This window comes from Microcebus murinus, chromosome 17 (genome assembly GCF_040939455.1).
Source record: "Microcebus murinus isolate Inina chromosome 17, M.murinus_Inina_mat1.0, whole genome shotgun sequence".
Lineage (NCBI taxonomy): Eukaryota > Metazoa > Chordata > Mammalia > Primates > Cheirogaleidae > Microcebus > Microcebus murinus.
The window spans coordinates 45,090,348-45,109,488 of NC_134120.1; the positions used below are offsets into that span (position 1 = coordinate 45,090,348).

At 33.9% G+C, this 19,141-nt stretch overlaps 1 protein-coding gene across 4 annotated transcripts in view; it reads right to left on the bottom strand.

The window, feature by feature from the left end:
• RBBP8 (RB binding protein 8, endonuclease) overlaps window positions 1-19,141 on the bottom strand; it is a 125,292-nt gene that overhangs the window by 83,470 nt on the left and 22,681 nt on the right. For all 4 annotated transcript variants that reach the window (XM_075993596.1, XM_012746172.2, XM_012746171.2 and 1 more), the window contains exon 3: window positions 5,831-5,873. In XM_075993596.1, the coding sequence (XP_075849711.1) occupies window positions 5,831-5,873 (43 nt within the window). The remainder of the gene's footprint in view (window positions 1-5,830; window positions 5,874-19,141) is intronic.

The following is a 19,141-nucleotide window of genomic DNA, read 5'->3' on the forward strand; positions in this document are numbered from 1 at the left end:
GGCCCGTATGTGGCTCTCGGGCTGTAGTTTGACGCCTGAATTAAAGTAATTAAAAGGTTGCTAAGAGGATCAAATGACTCTATAAACTAGACAGTAATGTAAGGCATTACTATCAGCGACTGAATAACCAGTTATATTCGAGATGCTATAGGTGATTTTTGAGAAAGTAATATTTAACAGTCATTTATAAATTTAAGAAGGTTTTCATGTGGCTGTCTGGTTATATGTATAGAGAAATATATTTTATATAAAAAGTCTCCATTATAAAAAGTATATTTGTAATAAAGCAAATCTAGATAATACCTAATCACTGAATCTGTAGGGAAATGATTCTGAATGAAGTTAATATAAAATACTTATTACTTTTATAGCTAAAATTTGTAATTCAAAATAGTAATATTTTAGAAAATAAAATTACTAGGTCTAAATGAAAGATCCATTTTAATAAAACAAATTTGCTTTAATAAAAACATTTAGTGAAGGTAGCTTAAAATATATAGCCAAATAGCAAACACAATGATTTCTAGGTTTTGGTATTGCTTCTTAAAAGTGACTGATATTTTTATTCAATAGGATGTCTTTCTTAATCAACAGTTGTTAATCCAGCATTTATAAGATCAATAACTTCAACACTGAACCAAGGTACAATATAAAGAGCTCACTGTTTAGTAATCAATTCTCAAACACTAAGCCTTTGGTATTAGAAAAGCTCAAAGGCAACAAGAACTCCTATATAATGTTATATATACAAAGGGAAACTTGTTGAATAACTCCAATAAACAATAATTTGGCTATTTTGTTTGGTATATATTAAATCACTATACCAAGTCACTGATAGTACTACTCCTCTTCTAATTAACAATGCTTGTAAAAGCCATCACTAGCTGGACTATAACAAAAATGAAGATTTGAAAACAAAGTATTATTTCATAATCTGACATTCATAATTACTCAAAGAAAATATTTTTTACCATTGAAGAAAAGACTATTTATTCCTAAGTAAAACAAAAAGTCTCACTCTCACTAGGGCTTGTGCTTATGTGACTGTAGAGGGCGAGGTGACCCCAGGCCGCCACTACCATGGGCCATGAGTTTAGGAATCAGATGCAAATGCAGCATGTGATCACCTACAGTTTGTCACCCTTCAAGCAGTGTGCCTTCCCACACGACTTCACTAAGGGAATCCCCAACATGCTGTGCCGCACTCGGGCGCCTGCCCTTCGCATGGGTGCTGCCATTTGTAGTGTTTTATCTTGTTGACACATGGGGGACCAAGGGGTTTGAGAAATCCAAGAGGAAGAATCTAGCTGCCAATGAAGATGCCAAATGAGCACCTCATCTGGGTGATGGTTCCCTGTCTCTGAAATCTGAAAGATCCTTTTCTGGGAGAGGAGTCTACACTGTAGTATCTTGAAGACACAATTTACTTCCTATGAGCAGCACTGCTATGATTTTACATTCTTGCTGTGACTGCTAATATTTAAGTTCATGAAGCTTCCCCCCTTGGTATGAGTCCTGAACAGTTTTCCCTGGTCTGAGGTTTCGGTGAAGGAGCAGAGCCCACCTGTTGTTTTATAATCTACAAAAAGTAGCTGCAGCTAGCTAACCATTTGTTGGTGGCATGGGCTGTGGGGAGTACTGGTTTGGGGCCCTCTGCTCCCAGAAACACAATAAGGTTTAGTAACTATAGTGTAAATTAAAAAAAAAATAGTCTAAGTATAGTGATATTTTTGGCTGTTTACCCAACAACCATTTCCTTTTTATTCCTTGCTAAAAGAATCCTGATTTTCTTCGGTATCTAGCAGCTGCTCAAAGAAAAGTTGATCTCTCCAGACATATGGGATGAATATTAAAAAAAAAAAACTTTCATTTTTTAAAATGCTTCATTTTGAAATAATTAGACTTACAAATAAGTTATAAACAAAACAGAGTACCTGTACAATTATCACCCAGCTTCTCTAAATCATTAACATCTTGCATTATTAGTATAATTACTAAAACAAAAAAACCTTAACATTGGTAAAACAGCATTAAGTAATTTAAGGCCTTATTCAAATTTGACCAACTGTCCTTCTGTATTATTTCTCGGGTCCCATCCTACATTGCATTTAACTGTCACCTCTTCTCCAATGTGGGACAGTCTCTCCATCCTTCTTTGCCCTTCCCGATCTTGATACTTTTGAAAAGTACTGGCCAGTTATCTTGTTGACTGTCTCTCAATTTAGGTTTGTCTGATGTTTCCCCATAATAAAATCTGAGCTATGCATTTCTGATAAGAATACAACAGAAATGATGTTGTGCTCTTCTTATTGCACCACATCAAGAGGTACATGAGGCTGACATATCTTACTAATTGTGATGTTAACTTTGATCATTTGATTGAGGTGGAGTCTGGCAGGTTTCTCTGTAATGTGTTATCATTTTCCCCTTTGTAATTAATATATCTTGTAGGGAGATATTTTGAGTGATTTAAAAAATTTGCAAATAATTGTTTCTCATCATACTTTCATCCACTTAGCCTCTATTAATGATTCTTGCCTTTAACAATTATTGCTGTGATGTTTCCTAAATGGTGATTTTCTAGTTCCATCATTCTCTCTATATTTATTACCTGAATTCTACTAAGGAAGAGCTGTTCTTTTATTCTATGGATAATATAATTCATTATCATTACAGGTTGAGCATACCTAATCCAAAAATCTAAAATCCAAAACTTTTTGAGCACCAACATGCCACAAGCGGAAAATTCAACAGAGAAATAATTAGCACAAACTTTGCTTCATGCACAAAATTATTAAAAATATGGCATAAAATTACCTTTAGGCTATTGTATAAAATTGCCTTCAGGCTATATAAGGTATGTATGAAACATAAATGAACGTGGTGTTTAGATTTGGGTGCCATCCCAAAGATATCTCACAGTGTATATGAAAATATTCTAAACTCCAAAAAAATGAGAAATCCAAAACAGTTCTGCTCTCAAGCCCTTTGGATAAGAGATACTCAACCTATATTTCATTGTTCAAGTTGTCCTACAATTTGCTATTGTCTTATATTTGCCAAAAGCTTGTTTTCACAAGCTGTCTTCTATAACTTCTTGACATGCCTCCATTACTTTTTGAGCATTTCTTTATTTTCTGGCACTGGAGAAGAGAAGACTAGGAGATAGGGCTGAGACCAGATGCAGGGGCTTAAAGATCAGGTACAGGTGTTAAAATAAACAACTTTTAAGCAAAAGCTAACTAGAGGGGCTGATAACTGCAGGCTAGAACTGGCTTTGACTCACTTGGCAGTTATCTCTATCCCCCCTGCATGAACTTTTGCTAATTATAATATGATTTATATTGTGGTTTTAAAATTTCTCTGCCCTTGAAATCACTATGACAGTTCCAAGATAACCATATAATATATGAAAATGGGAGGGAACCCAATTCTAGAAATTACTACCTAAATTATTAGTAAAAAGTCAACCCTTCTGGTGTTGAATATTCCTCCCCTCAATCACTAAGACTACAAAAGATCTAAAACCACTTCCTCTCAGTGCAGCTGCCCACTTTTAAGCCTACCCACTCTCCTCTATAAGACTATACATTTGTTTCAACAAAAAGCTGTTGCTTGCTTGGCTTATGTGGTGCATCCTGAAATTCTTTTCCCCACTGAACATTAAGAACTTGGAAAACCCTCCACTTGGAGGTGGGTAACACCACCATATACTATTCCAGCTAATCTTGTATTCTGTGTGTTGCAATCTCTAGAATTAGCTATTTCAGCAAAGTACCTTAACTCTTTTTACTGGAGAAAGTTGTTTAGAAATCAAGATCAGAGCTTCGAGTTATTACTACTGGGGTGTTACTGCTTCTAGGCCCTCTAAATAGAACAAGCCTCAGAAATATATGTACATACATTCTCATACACATTAACACGAATCTACTTCTATTTATATATTTTTAAACCATGAGTGCATCCTGATAATTGCAATTCCTTCTCAGCAGCATAGGATTCATCCTAGCCTCCCTTCTTTCTGTATTTTGTGACTCATTTTTGTCTGATAGCGAGAATGTTGGCTCTCATTACTGGCAATGTATTTACTAATTTGCTCAATCCTAAAATACACTATCAAATAGTATCAGAATCTTTATAAGCCTGAGCCAATCAAGTCAATTCAATTCCCTTTGTGAGTTACTGTTTAGAAATGATCACACAATTATGGTCAATGAGGTAGAGAAGTCTGCTGGGGGCTGCTTCTGGGAAACTTTTATAATAGGTAAAAAGGGACCCAAGGATGTTCTGCAAGTGATGACTAGAATGACAATGGCCATCTTGCCATTTTGCGGTGAGTGAATCAAGACTAAGAGGGCGAGCTATAACACTAAGGATAGCAGAGAAGACAAAAATAATTTAAGTCTTTGATGATTATGAGTCACTTATTAACCAGTCCCAGAATGTCCCTTCTTTGGGCCTTCTATGTGAAAGAATATATTTTCCTTACTGTAAAAGTCACTTCTGCTTGTTTTGTATTTCACAGTAGACAATGTCCTACCTAATAAGATAACATCCTAAATTTACTACTCAGAAAAGATTTAATTTCCTCTATAAGTAAAAAAACAGGTCTTGGGGAACTAAACACAGTTCTACCACAGAAACAGAGATATCAGTTCATCTATGGTTAATGATATCTTTAAGGTAGGAGCATGTACACTTTCAACAACAAAAGGTTCCAGTGACCCTATAGGGACGGGGCAAGAAACGAACAAAAAGCAAACAAACAAGCAAAAATAATGAAACGCATTTAAAAGTATTACTAATTAAGAAGACTCAAAAAATTATTTTAAACAAAACTGTTTAAAAATTTTATGATTTTACATTTCTGAATCTAAGTTCACTTCCAAACATGACTTTCTAGTTGTAAGGAAAAATTTCCCAATTCTCATTTTCAAATTATAACAGAGAAAACAACTGGGTGTTCTGATGGTTAGTAACTCTAGCTTTCAGTTACAGCCTTGGAAGATTTACAACATGAAATAACTGAGGCTCATATGTATATACCATAAAGCAAATATAATATTATTAGTCACGTGATATTAATTTTTCATATTGGTGCTGATATTTTATTATGCCATCTGTTTTAGATTCCTAAATGTGAAAGCTCTAAAAAACGAGGAATAAAATTTGCTCCTGAACTTAGAAAATCAGAACTGATTCAGGGCTTAATAACCAAAACAATTCCAGGGATGTGCTAATCATTTCAAACTACTTAAAATGAGTCCTAGAATACTTCTTTAGTTTCCATTTCTTACATGAGTTTAGAAATCCCAAAATTATTCTGCTCCCCCTCTTGTAGAATTTTGAATCCAGGTGTTAATCATGACTGAGAAAAGAATGCCACTGACAGATCAAAATGAGCTTATAGGTCAGTTGTTACTTTAACAAATACTTAATGAAAATAGTTTATATATGTTAAATTAAAATGTAAATATACATATATGAATATTAACTAAAGCTATACTTAAAATTACAAAGTTAATCTTTCTACTTTATTTATTTTTTTTTTTTTTTAGACTAGTCAAGTGCAGTAGTGAGGAGGGGGGAAAGTAGTAGAACAAGGAGTTCAATCTGTAACTGACTGTGAACAATCACGTGAGATAACTCACTACCTTCGGACCAGCCAATCTTTCTACTTTAGAATGTTGAAAAAAAAAAATGCTGCCAACCATCCAAGACCCACATTAAATAAAGCTAATTTCTTTATAAATAAGATATTGAGGCCAAACAGGACATCAGTATCAATTACTTTATAAATAAGACATCAATGTTACACACTGATACTTACAAAATTCGTTCCTTTTTCAGTTTGGTTACTTTTACTTGTAAACCTGAAAAGTAAAAAGAAAAAAAACAGTATTTTATTTATACATTTTACTATTTCTAAAGAAGTTATCTAAGTTTTTTTATGGAGCAAATGCTATATTGTTAAGTCACTTCTGTCTGGTCTCTGAATAATGAACCAAGTCCCATTAGTTTGTAGAGTATTCCCTTTACTTATACCCTGAGGTCACAAAAGTATATCTGCAACATTATTGCTTTTAGTCTGTCATATGACAGCCAAGTGGAATGAAATTTTCCCCACTTTGAGTTATTTCCTTTCTAATAGCAGAAGAAAGCATATAATTAGAAGTTGACTATAAATGAAGGTCTATGTTCTGACACAGCCTATGTATTTGCTCACAGCAATGGTGTTTATGTAGGCTCAGATCTTCTGGGATTAAACCAAATTGTGGCAGGAAGTCCAGGATTAAGAGCAAAATGCTTACAGATTAATACTTAACAAAGGACACTAGTGTTTTTATCTCAAGATATCTGTTACATGTATTTTTAATTTAATTAAGTCTGACACAAATCATAAGAGTGGGAGTCAGGTAGTTATTGAAAAGAAAGCAAACTGATAGACACTGAAACTGCAAGGAAAGATACAGAGAAAATAGGGTGACATTTCTAATTTACACGAATAGTAATTAACAAAAGAAGAAAAACAGTCAAACAAATGTGAAAATACATATAACATCACTAGCAACGAACATAAACGCAAACCAATACAATTACTTAGCAAAATTATAAAAATCATAATACCCAATATTGATTAAAGTGTCAAAAACTATACTCCCCCATACTTTCCTGAAGATACTATAAATTGGTACGATTCTTTTGGAAGCAATTTAGCAATATGTCAAGTCTTTTTCATCAGTATCTCACTTCTTAGATTCTAATCTATAAAGAAACTCAGTCATAAAAAATAAATAACAATTTACAGCAAGTAAAATACTCAAAATAAAGGCATGTTCAAGTGTCTCACTCTGTTACCCAGGCTGGAGTGCAGTAGCCAGATCACAGCTCCCTGTAATCTTTAACTCCTGGGCAGGCTCAAGAGATCCCCCTACCTCAGTCTCCCAAGTAGCTAGGACAGATATGCAGTACCACGCCCAGCTAATATTTTTACTTTTTGTAGAGATGGGGTCTCGCTATGTTGTCCAGGCTGGTCTCAAATTCCTGGCCTCAAGTGACCCTCCCATCTTGGCCTCCCAAAGTGTTGGGATACAGGTGTGAGCCACCATACTTGGCCCCTGTTAAAGTAAAATATTATATAACCACTAGATAGAATAATATACCAGTATTAAAATCATTAAAAAATTAAGTCTATTTAGCAAAAATATACTGTTTGAAATATAAATGTATTATACATGTATAGACTTACATATAAGTCTATACAATCTATGATTAAAACTATTTCATTACTTCTTATGCAGCAATATAAAAATTATAAAATTGAATTAATAAAGAAAAAAAGAAAACTACTTCGAAAAACATACAAGAACAAACATACTAAAAACCTAATGTTAGTTGAATTTTTCTAGTTGAATATTGCTTTTCCTCCATTTTCTCTATGCTCCCTATGTTCTATAATGTGATTAACATAAAGAAGGGGAAAAAAAACCTTCAGCATTTAGTTTTTGATTCCTAAATCAGTGTTTTATTATTCTATAATTTCCTCAATTGTAGATATTTTATTTACCTTTTCAAATAAACTGCCTAGAAAATTTTTAAGTTCTATATCTACTCAAGAATTTATTTGGTGGCAGAGTTAGGTGCCAATAAATAGCTATTAGTTGACTGATTTCTGAAAAATCAAAGATTATTTACTATTTGCCTTTGATTGTTAATGGATTCTAGTAAGTTAAACATTTAGAAAAGCTTTCAATATAATTTGTGTAGAAACATTTATCATTTCTAAGAACAGAATTTTTCACTGTTGAATTTAGTAAAATCTTATGAACAATATAATTTAGATAAATAAAAGTTTTTTTAAAAAAATCTATACCTTTCCCAACCATGGTTACACAGACACTCATCAAGAAGCTACTTCTTTTTTTTTTTTTTTTTTTTTTGAGACAGAGTCTCACTTTGTTGCCCAGGCTAGAGTGAGTGCCGTGGCGTCAGCCTGGCTCACAGCAACCTCAATCTCCTGGGCTCAGTGATCCTCCTGCCTCAGCCTCCTGAGTAGCTGGGACTACAGGCATGCGCCACCATGGCCAGCTAATTTTTTGTATATATATTTTTAGTTGGTCAATTAATTTCTTTCTATTTTTGGTAGAGACGGGGTCTCGCTCAGGCTGGTTTCGAACTCCTGACCTTGAGCGATCCGCCCGCCTCGGCCTCCCAAAGTGCTAGGATTACAGGCGTGAGCCACCGCGCCCGGCAAGAAGCTACTTCTTACTGTCCTTAGTGGCAATGATTTAGCCAGGAAATCTGGATATTGTGGAAAAATTAAGGCCATGGAAAACTTTTTAGGTGTTACACCTTTGCCCTATATCTCAAATTTCGCCTCTAGGAAATGTGCAACTGATATGACACATCACACATTTTATCCTCAATTCTATGGTGTATGATTTCAGTAAATAAAACGTTAAGAATAAGATGGTGAAGTGAATGTTACACATAAACGTGTACGCAAACGTTCACAGCAGCTTTACTCCTAATAGCCAAACATTACAAACCACCCAAACATGCTTCAACGAGTGAACTGTTAAAAAAAAACCAAGCCAAACATCGGTTGCATCCATGTACCACATACGCTATTGAGCTATAATAAGGAATGAACTATAAGTGTATCAATTTGGATAGATCTTAAGGGAATTATTGCTGAGTTTAAAAAGCCAATTTCCTAAAGTTATATTCTGTATGATCCCACTTAGATGACATTCTTGAAATGACAGAACTGTAGAGACAGAGAACAGATCATGGGTGGCCAGACGGTGGAGGGATAGGTGGAAGAAAGATGGCTGAGAATTTAAAAGAGTGGCAAGTGGGCTCCTTAGTGGCAGTCACAGGAATCTACAAATGTGATTAACTTGCACAAAAACAAATACATACACATACACACACAAGTAAATGCATCTAAAATTGGTGGAATTTGTATAAGGTTAGTAGATTTTATCACTATTAATTTCTTAGTTGTGATAATTAACTATAGTTATACAAGAAGATGCCACCATTAAAGAAAAATGGGTAAAAGGTATACAAAATCTTTTTGTATTATTTCTTACAACTACATGTGAATCTACAATTAGCTCAAAGTTAAAAAAAAAACCCAAAATGTAAAATGGAAAACTATTTGCCCCCTTGCAGCTTCGGATCACTATTAAGATATAAAACATAATAAAGGGAAACTTATCTTTTACAAATTAAAAATAAAAATTGGTGTAACCTTTTGATGTTTAAAAATCTTTTCCATCTGTCAAGTTCCTAGCCTGAGAAGCTTCCTTCTCTTTCAGGTAATGAGGACAAACTCATGAGACCCTGAAAGTACTTGGCAAAGCATCAATTCATTCTTGAAGAACTATGAAAAGAAGAACTTGTGACCCTACTAGGCCAAAAACAAGAGTCAGCAGTTTTTCTCTTCTTCCCTTCCCAAAATGTGCGAAAATTTACTTCTTAACAAATTTTCTTGTTTTTAATTTTGGCTGACTTCTGAAAATCAGGTCTGCCTTTAGAAGTGAAAAGTGCAGCCAAAGATGAAATGGATTCTTGCCATGAACCATTTTAAGAAAAGAAACAATAAGATAGAAAATCCATATTAACTTCAAAAGAAAATTCTTGGGAAATATGGAAAGAACTACTCTTTTATCTTGCAAGCATTCAACACCTGTGAGGCATTTGTTCTGTCACGCAGATCAGCCCTGAAACAGGTTTATGTGTGTATCTATGTGTGTATGTTTAAATTTTAGCATTTGCTATTCATCAAGTCAATTAGGCATCTACAATTAGAACCTCTATAAAGTGTGCTTTAATCCTGATCCACACCCATCGGAAGGAATGAGGCTATACAACAATGCAGCTCCTGTATGAACAGGTAGTCTATTCAACAAAGTATCAAGGATTGTAACACTGGCAACCTGAGATACCTATTGAGGAAAGTGTTCAAAAGACCAAGCACTATGCTACAATTAACCCTACACCCACTCATATATGAATTCTGGAGGAAATGAAACAATTAAAGGCCTGTATGTGTAGTTATAATACACCAAACAAATTTAAGAGTTCAGGAATGAGGCAATAATTCAACCTGTTATACATACACAAAAATCATTGCTATGATAATGCTATTACTATGCTATTGTAATGCATTGCTATGAATTGCTATTTTAGTTCTCTGCCTAGAACAAACCATATGTACTGTATGTACTATTAAACAAGTTATTTATGGTTTTGAATTATAAAAAAGTCTAACATCACCTTTCTTGACAAGAAGTGGCTTTATATATAAATCAAGTAATTTAACTTCTACCAAAAATACTACCACTGCCAGTATTTCTATAGTTGCCTAATAAATTATTTTAATTTCAAAGTGTAAATTCTTGTCTTTACAAGATGCAGCCATATTTAAGATGTGGTCACTTTGATTAAGATTTAATTATCTCAAAATAGGTAAATTTTTTTGGTGGATTTTATTGAATTTACAGATGTAAACTCAAATGAAAAAGTAACAGGCATGAGAGTTGCGGATAGCATTCTTAATGATAAATGGGACATTGATATTATGGATCAAAATTATATGCAATTCCTTTCATTGTTAATTTGTAGTCTTAATATAAATGTACTCGTTTTGGAATTTTTGATGAAGCATCTGAGAAAATAAATGGAGCAATCTAAAACTGAATCAAGAAATATTTATCCTGTCATTTTACAACCTTTATACTCTCCCACTCCTTCAAAGGGGTTTGAATTTTGCCCCCTAAAACCTGCCTATTTTTCTATGAAACTGATTGCCATGTTTATCAGATACAGAAAATATACCAGCTGAGAAGCTGATGGCAAAACCTGGCATGGACAAGAGGCCATTTATTAAAAAAGTGGTGTTCTAAAAACTAAATATTCTAAAATTTGATTTTATTACTTATGTTTTTAATAATAAACCTGATACTGGAAAAGATTTTAAAAGGCAATAAAATCTTGTACCCAATGGAATACACATTATGATTTCTAAAATTTAAAGAATTCTGAAGTTTCTATGAAATGCTAATAAAATAACTTGTTAATTCCAAACTCAAAGCATAAAAACTCTATGTTATCAGTAACAATTTGTGTTTTATCCCTATACTAGCAGCATTTGCCACAAAAGGACATAGATACTGGAATGAACAAAATCATGAAGGGATACAATTATCCTAAAGAGAAAAGATATAAAAACTAGGTCACAAATGTCTCCAGAATTCTTCAACAAAAATGGTCTGGTTTGCATATTGATTGCTGTTCTTCAACAGAATTTGGGAAACTTTGTCAGTTTTAAAAGAAATGTATGTAGCTTATACTGTGATCAGAGCACAGTGCACATACTGCCATGTTTTGCCATCATTTTATTATGTTTTGGTTAAATGAAGCAAAAAAAAAAAAAAGCTCTAAACACACATAGATGCATGTAAGCATTCAGATGCATGTAAGTTCCTATGGATAGATTTCTGTGGCTAAGTAAAAATTATATATCTCAAGTACTACCATTCATAACGTTTCTCTTTTGCTTTTTACTAACATGAAGCTTTAAAAGTAATGAGTCAATTTTGATTCCCATATATACTTCAAAACCTGCAAAGTCCAGACAAGTCCATGTTTGATGTCTTTCAAATAGCTTCTTATACCGGTTTTTCCAAGTAGATCCCCCACCTTCTTAAAAAAATTAAGTTCCCTTCAGGCATGTCTTTGAAGTTATCACAAAGAGGATCTAATTTTATATGGAACTACGTGGAACACATTGACAAAGGCATGGCCCAAATCAAGTGTTTTTAAATGATACATCATTTTAAAAAACTAGTACTTATTCATTTAATACCTTTAAAAATCCATAAGTGATTTGAAGTTGGGAAAGTGGCCTGATCAATAGCTCATCAGCTCAAACATATATCCAATATCTAATGTTCACAAAACACATGGATATTAACCATATATACCAACAATTGCTATATTCCTCCCTTAATGTTTTCCAGGGTATACAAACTAACTTTTCTGGGAACATAATTACTATTAAAACATAGCCATGAGCAATACACAATTTAAAAGAATTATCTACTACATAACATCTGTGAGTTTTATATATTATATAATTTGATGAATATGGTATATTTTTCTTATTAAAGAATATATTATTTATTTTTCTCAACACTTTCTCATCATAAAATGGGGGTCTCATGAAGATCCTGTTTAACACCAAAGAACACGAAGAAATCTGTCAAATATTTTATCCCTGTTAAATTAAGAACCTAAAAATAAAATTGGCCTAGTTTTTATATGGGTATGTACAAAAATTCTAAAATGATTGACATGAAAAAATAAGTAGCTTAGATAAATAATAAAATAGCAAAAATAAAGCCAGATATATAACAGTATGTACAATGACCACAACAATACAATAAGCTATGTGCATTTCTTTTAAAACTGGGAAAGAAAACACAAAAACCAAAAATGTCATTCTTGTAGTGATTTATTTTTCCTCTCCCAACTTTCTAGAATATTATCTAAAAATAAAAGATTTAAAGTGAATGGATAGTAAAGTATTTCAGGGTTTTAGACAGGCACAAAACTTAGATATTTTCATATTTCATGGATTTTTAAAAACTGAAGTATAGGAAAATGTTCCATTGATTTAGCTCTAAACTATGCAATTCATTTAGATACCATTTGCTGATTTCTTACTATGTGCTTTTACCTACAGGTATATAAAGATGAGCAATATAGGGACTTTGCATACTAAAAATTTAATGACCTTCTTAAAATAAGTTACAAAACAAGAAAGTAATTATTTGAAGGATGAAGACTTTAAACTTATGCTTAAAGATGTATGAATGCTAATTCCCTTCTATAAATGTTTAATAAAAATCAAGTATATCTGGTCCTATTTAAATTATTTCAAAATATTGTATGTGCTTCACTTCTAGGTCACAAAGAATAAATTTTTTATATTATATAGAAATAACATTCCTATCATAGTTTAAACTTGAAGTTGTCCTTATTGGTAAACTTACATGCTGGGATCACAGTATTATAAAACAAAAGGAAGCTACTTCTCCTCTTCAGTGGAAGTTGGAAGACTATTTCTTCCCAGTTTTAAAAGAAAGCTGTAGAAACAACTCAAGTACCCATCAATTCATGAGTGGATTAATAAAATGTGGTATATGTATACCATGGAGTACTACTCAGCCTTAAGAAACAATGGTGATATAGCAACTCTTGTATATTCCTGGATAGAGCTGGAACCCATTCTACTAAGTGAAGTATCTCAAGAATGGAAAAACAAGCACCACATGTACTCACCAGCAAATTGGTATTAACGGATCAACACCTAAGTGGACATATAGGAATAACATTTATCAGGTGTCAGGAGCGAGGGAGGGGGGAGGAGGGGATGGGTATGTTATACAACCACAACGAGTAAGATGTGCAACATTTGGGGGATGGACACACTTAAAGCTCTTACTCAAGGGGGGAGGGGGCATGGGCAATATATGTAACCTTAACACTTGTACCCCCATAATACGCTAAAATAAAAATAAATAAATAAAAGTAGTACATGTAGTTTATTACACTGTTATCAAAACACAGTGTCCTGTATCTTACTAATTCTGCTATCATTTCATTATGTAATTATACTGTATAAATATTTTCCTAAAGAAAATGAATACAACTGCCCCAAAAACCCATCATGTCTTCTTCACTGTTGTATCCTAAGTACTGCTACCATGTCTGGCATATACAATTCAATAACTTTTTACTAAATGAATGACAAGTGAATACTAAAACTCAAAATCCTTCCTCAATGTTTTACAGTAGACCTTCTGGGGGTAAATAGTATAGTCAAGTGAGTTAATTCAAAATATTCCTATCTGTTCCTGGACATATGGCCATTTCATTTATTTTTTAATTAGAGACAGGGTCTCGCTCTGTCACCCAGGCTGGAGTACTGTGGCATGACCATAGCTCACTGCAGCCTTGAACTCCTGAGCTCAAGTAAAGCAATTCTCTTGCCTCAGCCTCCCAAGTAGCAAGGACTATAGGCGTGTGCCACTACGCTCAGCTATTTTTTTTTAACATATATATTTATTTTAAGTGATGGGGTCTCACTATATTGCCCAGGCTAGTTTCAAACTCCTGGCCTCAAGTGGTTGTCTCAACTTGGTCTCCCAATTTATTTTAAAATTAGATCTTTGTTATTAAAACCAAATTTGAATTTCTAATTTTTTAAATGTTTACAGTCAACTAATCTGTCTCAGATATATACAACTTTCTGGAAATTGACAAGAAAAAGGCCCACAACTCAAGACAATAATCAATAAATTATATAAACAGTTCATAGAAAAAGCAATACAGGCCAGGCTCAGTGGCTCACACTTTTGGAGGCCAAAGCAGGAGGATTGTTTGAGGCCAGGAGTTGGAGACCAGACTAAGCATCACAGTGAGACCCTGCCTCTACAAAAAATAGAAAAAATAGCTGGGTGTGGGGCATGCCTATAGTCCTAACTACTCAGGAGGCTCCTGCTTGAGCCCAGGAGTTTGAGGTTTGCAGTGAGCTATGCCACTGCACTCTAACCTAGGTAACAGAGTGAGACACTGTCTCAAAAAAATAAAGAAGGAAAAAAGAAAAAGCAATACAAATCATGCTTAAACATAAGCAAAGATGCTTAATCTCATTTATAAAGAGAAATACAAATTAAAACTACACTGAAAAAAATCAGTAGGCATATTAATCAAATGCAATATAAGATGTCATTTAGATACAGATTTGAACCAATCAACTATAAAAAGACATGTGACATAACTGGGGAAATCTGAACTCTATCATCTAATATGTATTAGTTGATATTAATTTGTTTTGCTAGTGTGACAATGGCATTTTTTGTTTTAAAAAGACCACCGAAAATATTGAAGTACAGTAGAGTTTCCCATTATCCGCAGCTTCGCTTTCTGTGATTTCAGTTACCTGCACTCAATGATGATCCAAAAATATTAAATAGAAAATTCCAGAAATAGGCCAGGTGCAGTGGCTGATGCTGTAATCCCAGCACTTTGGGAGGTCAAGGGGGCAGGATTGTTTGAGGCCAGGAGTTTGAGACCAGCCTAGGCAACACAGCAAGACCCCATCTATAAAAAAAAAAAAGGGGTCTTGCTGTGTTGCCTAGGCCAGGAGTTTGAGACCAGCCTAGGCAACACAGTAAGACCCCATCTATAAAAAAAGAGGGGGTCTTGCTGTGTTGCCTTTTTTTTTAATTAACTGGGTGGTGGTACACATCTATACTTCTACCTACTTGGGAGGCTGAGGTAGGAGGATCACTTGAGCCCACGAGTTGGAGGATGCAGTGAGCTATGATCATGCCACTGCACTCCAGGCTGGGGGACAGAACAAGACCTCATCCCTAAAAGAAAAATTCCAGAAATAAATAATTCATAAGTTTTAAATTGTGCACCACTCTGAGAAGTATAATGACATCTCACACTGTCCCGCCCAGGATGTGAATCATACCTTTTCCAGTGTATCCATACTGTATATGCTACAGGCCCATTTTAATCACCTAGTAGCCATTTGGTTATCAGATTGACCTGTTGCAGTTTCAGTGCTTGTGTTCAAGTCAATCTTATTTTACTTTTATTACAGCATATTGCTACAGTTGTCCTATTTTATTATTGTTGTTAATCTCTTAATGTGCCTAATTTATAAATTAAACTTTACTGTAGATATGCGTGTATAGGAAAAAAATACAGTATATGTAGGGTTCGGGACTATTTGCAGCTTCAGGCATCCACTGGGGTGTTGGAACATATTCTCCTTGAATAAGTGGAGACTATTGTTATTTACAGATGAAATTATGTCAGGGACTTGAAAATAACTAAGTGAAAAAGGAATAGAGAAGTACATGGAATATATGTAAAACAAGATTGGCCATGTAGTGATAATAATTGAAGATGAGTGATAGATATATAGGAATTCATTAAATAACTTCCTTAACTTTTATATATGTGTAAAATTGCCTAAAATAAAAAATGAGTGAAAAAAAGAACCTATATCCATACTTTAGAAAACAATTCCGGAAGAATACACACACACAAAATAATAAAACTGGTTACCTGCTTGTGTGTGGGGGGGAGATAACTTCTTACTATGTTCTGAATTTTTTAGAGAAAAGCTAAAACTTAAAAGAAAAATTAATGGATAAAACAACAATAATGACATTCTACTGATACCTCGATTTCTAAATGAACACTACTGCACCCTGATTGTACCAGCAATTCCATATGCTAGAAGAGGGCTTTAACAGAAACATAGATCAGCATACTCTAGTAAATAGAGCATAACAGAGCAATAAAGGATGCAGGTGAGAGCAAAGGTAGCTAACTCCAACCCTTAACAATAAAAAATTAAAGAGAGTTTCTAATGTTCATGTCAGGTAGAAATTCCAAAACTACATTAAGAAATCAAGTTTTGGGAAAGTTGAAGAATACAAAATCAACACACAAAAATCAGTTGTATTTTTAATATACTAACAATGAACAATCCAAAAAGGAAATTATGAAAATAATTCCATTTCCAGTAGCATCAAATAAACACTTAAAAATAAGCTTCACCAAGGAGACAAAAGACTTGTACACTGAAAACTATAAAATATTGTGGGAAAAAACTATAGTAGACACTAATAAATGGAAAGATATCCCATGTTCATGGATTAGAAGACTTAATATTGTTAAGATGTCAACACTGTACAAAGCAATCTATAGATTCAATGCGATACCTACCAAAATCCCAATGACATTTTTTAGAGAAACAGAAAAATGTGCCTTACAATTCATATAGAATCTCAAGGGACCCAAAGAGACAAAACAATCTAGAGAAAGAATAAAGTTGGAGGTCTCATACTTTCTTATTTCAAATTTTACTACAAAGCTACAATAATTAAAACAGTGTGGTACTGCTATACAGACAAACAGTGGAATAGAATGGAAGCCAGAAATAAACCCTAACATACAGTTGAATGATTTTCAACAAAGTCACAAAAGCCATTCCATTTACAGTAGAAATAGAAAATCTTTTCAACAAATAGCATTGAAAACAATGGACATCTGAATGCAAAAGAATGTAGCTGGACCTTTACACCATATACAAAATTTAACTCAAAATGGATGAAGGTCTTACACATAAGAGGTAAAACTATTAGAAGAAAACATAAGGAAAGAGCTTTATGACACTGGATTTGACATTGATTTCTTGGGTATGACACCAAAAGCATAGGCAACAACAAAAAATTGGACTACATCAATCTTTAAAACTTCTGTGCATCAAATGAGACAATAAACACAGTGAATACGCCACCCACAGAATGGGAGAAAATACTTGCAAGCTGATTAGGGATTAATATCCAGAATATATAAAGAACTCCTACAAGTCAACAACTAAAAAACAAACCACCTGATTCACAAAATAGGCAAAGGACCTGAATAGACATTTCTTTAAAGAAGATATACAAATGGCCAATGAGCACATGAAAAGATGCTCAACATGACTAATCATTAAGGAAATGCAAATCAAATCCACAATGAGATACCAACTTATACCCATTAGGATGGATATCATCAGAGTATAACCAAATCAATTGAAAGCATAAGGCTTAAAAAGGCTTAAAAAGATATCTGTTCATTATTTACATTATTCACAATAGACAAAAGATAAAGGCAACCCAAACATTCATCAACAGATGAATGGATATACAAAATGTGGTATATCATTTAGCCTTAAAAAGGAAGAAAAGTCTGACACATGCCCAACATGAATGAACCTTGAGGACATTATGCTATGTTAAATAAGCCAGCCACCAAAGGACAAATACTATAGGGGGTTCCACTTACATGAGGTATCTATTCATATTCATACAAACAAAAAGTAGTATGGTGGTTGCTAGGGGCTAGGGAAAAGGCAAGAATGGGGAGCTGTTGCTTAATGAGTACAGTTACAGTTTTGCAAGATGACAAGAGTTCTGGAAATACATGGTGCTGTATTCACAACAATGTGAATGTATTTAATACCACTGAAGTGTACAATTAAAAATGGTTAAATGGTAAATTTTATGTTATATGGATTTCACCACAATTTTTTAAAATGCACCCCCCTTCTCACCACCAAAAAAGAGAACGATATAAAGAATTTTTCAAGATTTCTTGACCATTTTTCTCCTGTTTGTTATGTTGGTCATTCCATTTCCTCCTAGAGATCAACAGTTTAAAAAAAACATAAAAGGGATAATAAAAAGTAATCAGTTATGTGAATCTTCTGTTAAAAATTTTTTGTAGTGTCCAATTTTCTATAGCTGGGATGGTTCATAGCAGGCATTGATAATACATTGAGATTGTTACTTCAGAATGACAGTAACTATTGCTTACTATGTTCCAGGTACTCTTCCAAATACTTTACATATATTAAGTTATTTAATATAATATGAGGTAGGCATTATTAATATCTTAATTTTATAGATGAGGAATCTGAGGCACTATTAAGTTAGATAACTTGCACAAGGTTACCACCTCTATTCAAATAGTGGAGATGGTTTTCAAACACTGACAGATCCAGAATTCCAGAACTTAACCACTACAGCACATGACTTTTTCTCAACAGCTCTACTCACATCTACTCAAATCAATGGAAGTAGGCACTCAAGATGAAAGTTTTATTTTATTTATTTATTTATTCTGAGACAGAGCCTTTCTCTGTTGCCTAGGCTGGAATGCAGTGGTGCAATCATAGCTCACTGCAGCCTTGAACTCCTGGGCTCCAGCAATCCTCCTGCTTCAGTTTACCGAGTAGCTGGGACTACAGGTCATGCTACCATGAGCTCATTCATGCTAGCATGACTGGCTAATTTTTAAAAATGTTTTCTGTAGAGACAGGGTCTCACTATGCTGCCTAGGCTGTTTTTTTGGCTTTTTTTTTTTTTTTTTTTTTGAGACAGAGTCTCACTTTGTTGCCCAGGCTAGAGTGAGTGCCATGGCGTCAGCCCAGCTTACAGCAACCTCAAACTTCTGGGCTCAAGCAATCCTGCTGCCTCAGCCTCCCGAGTAG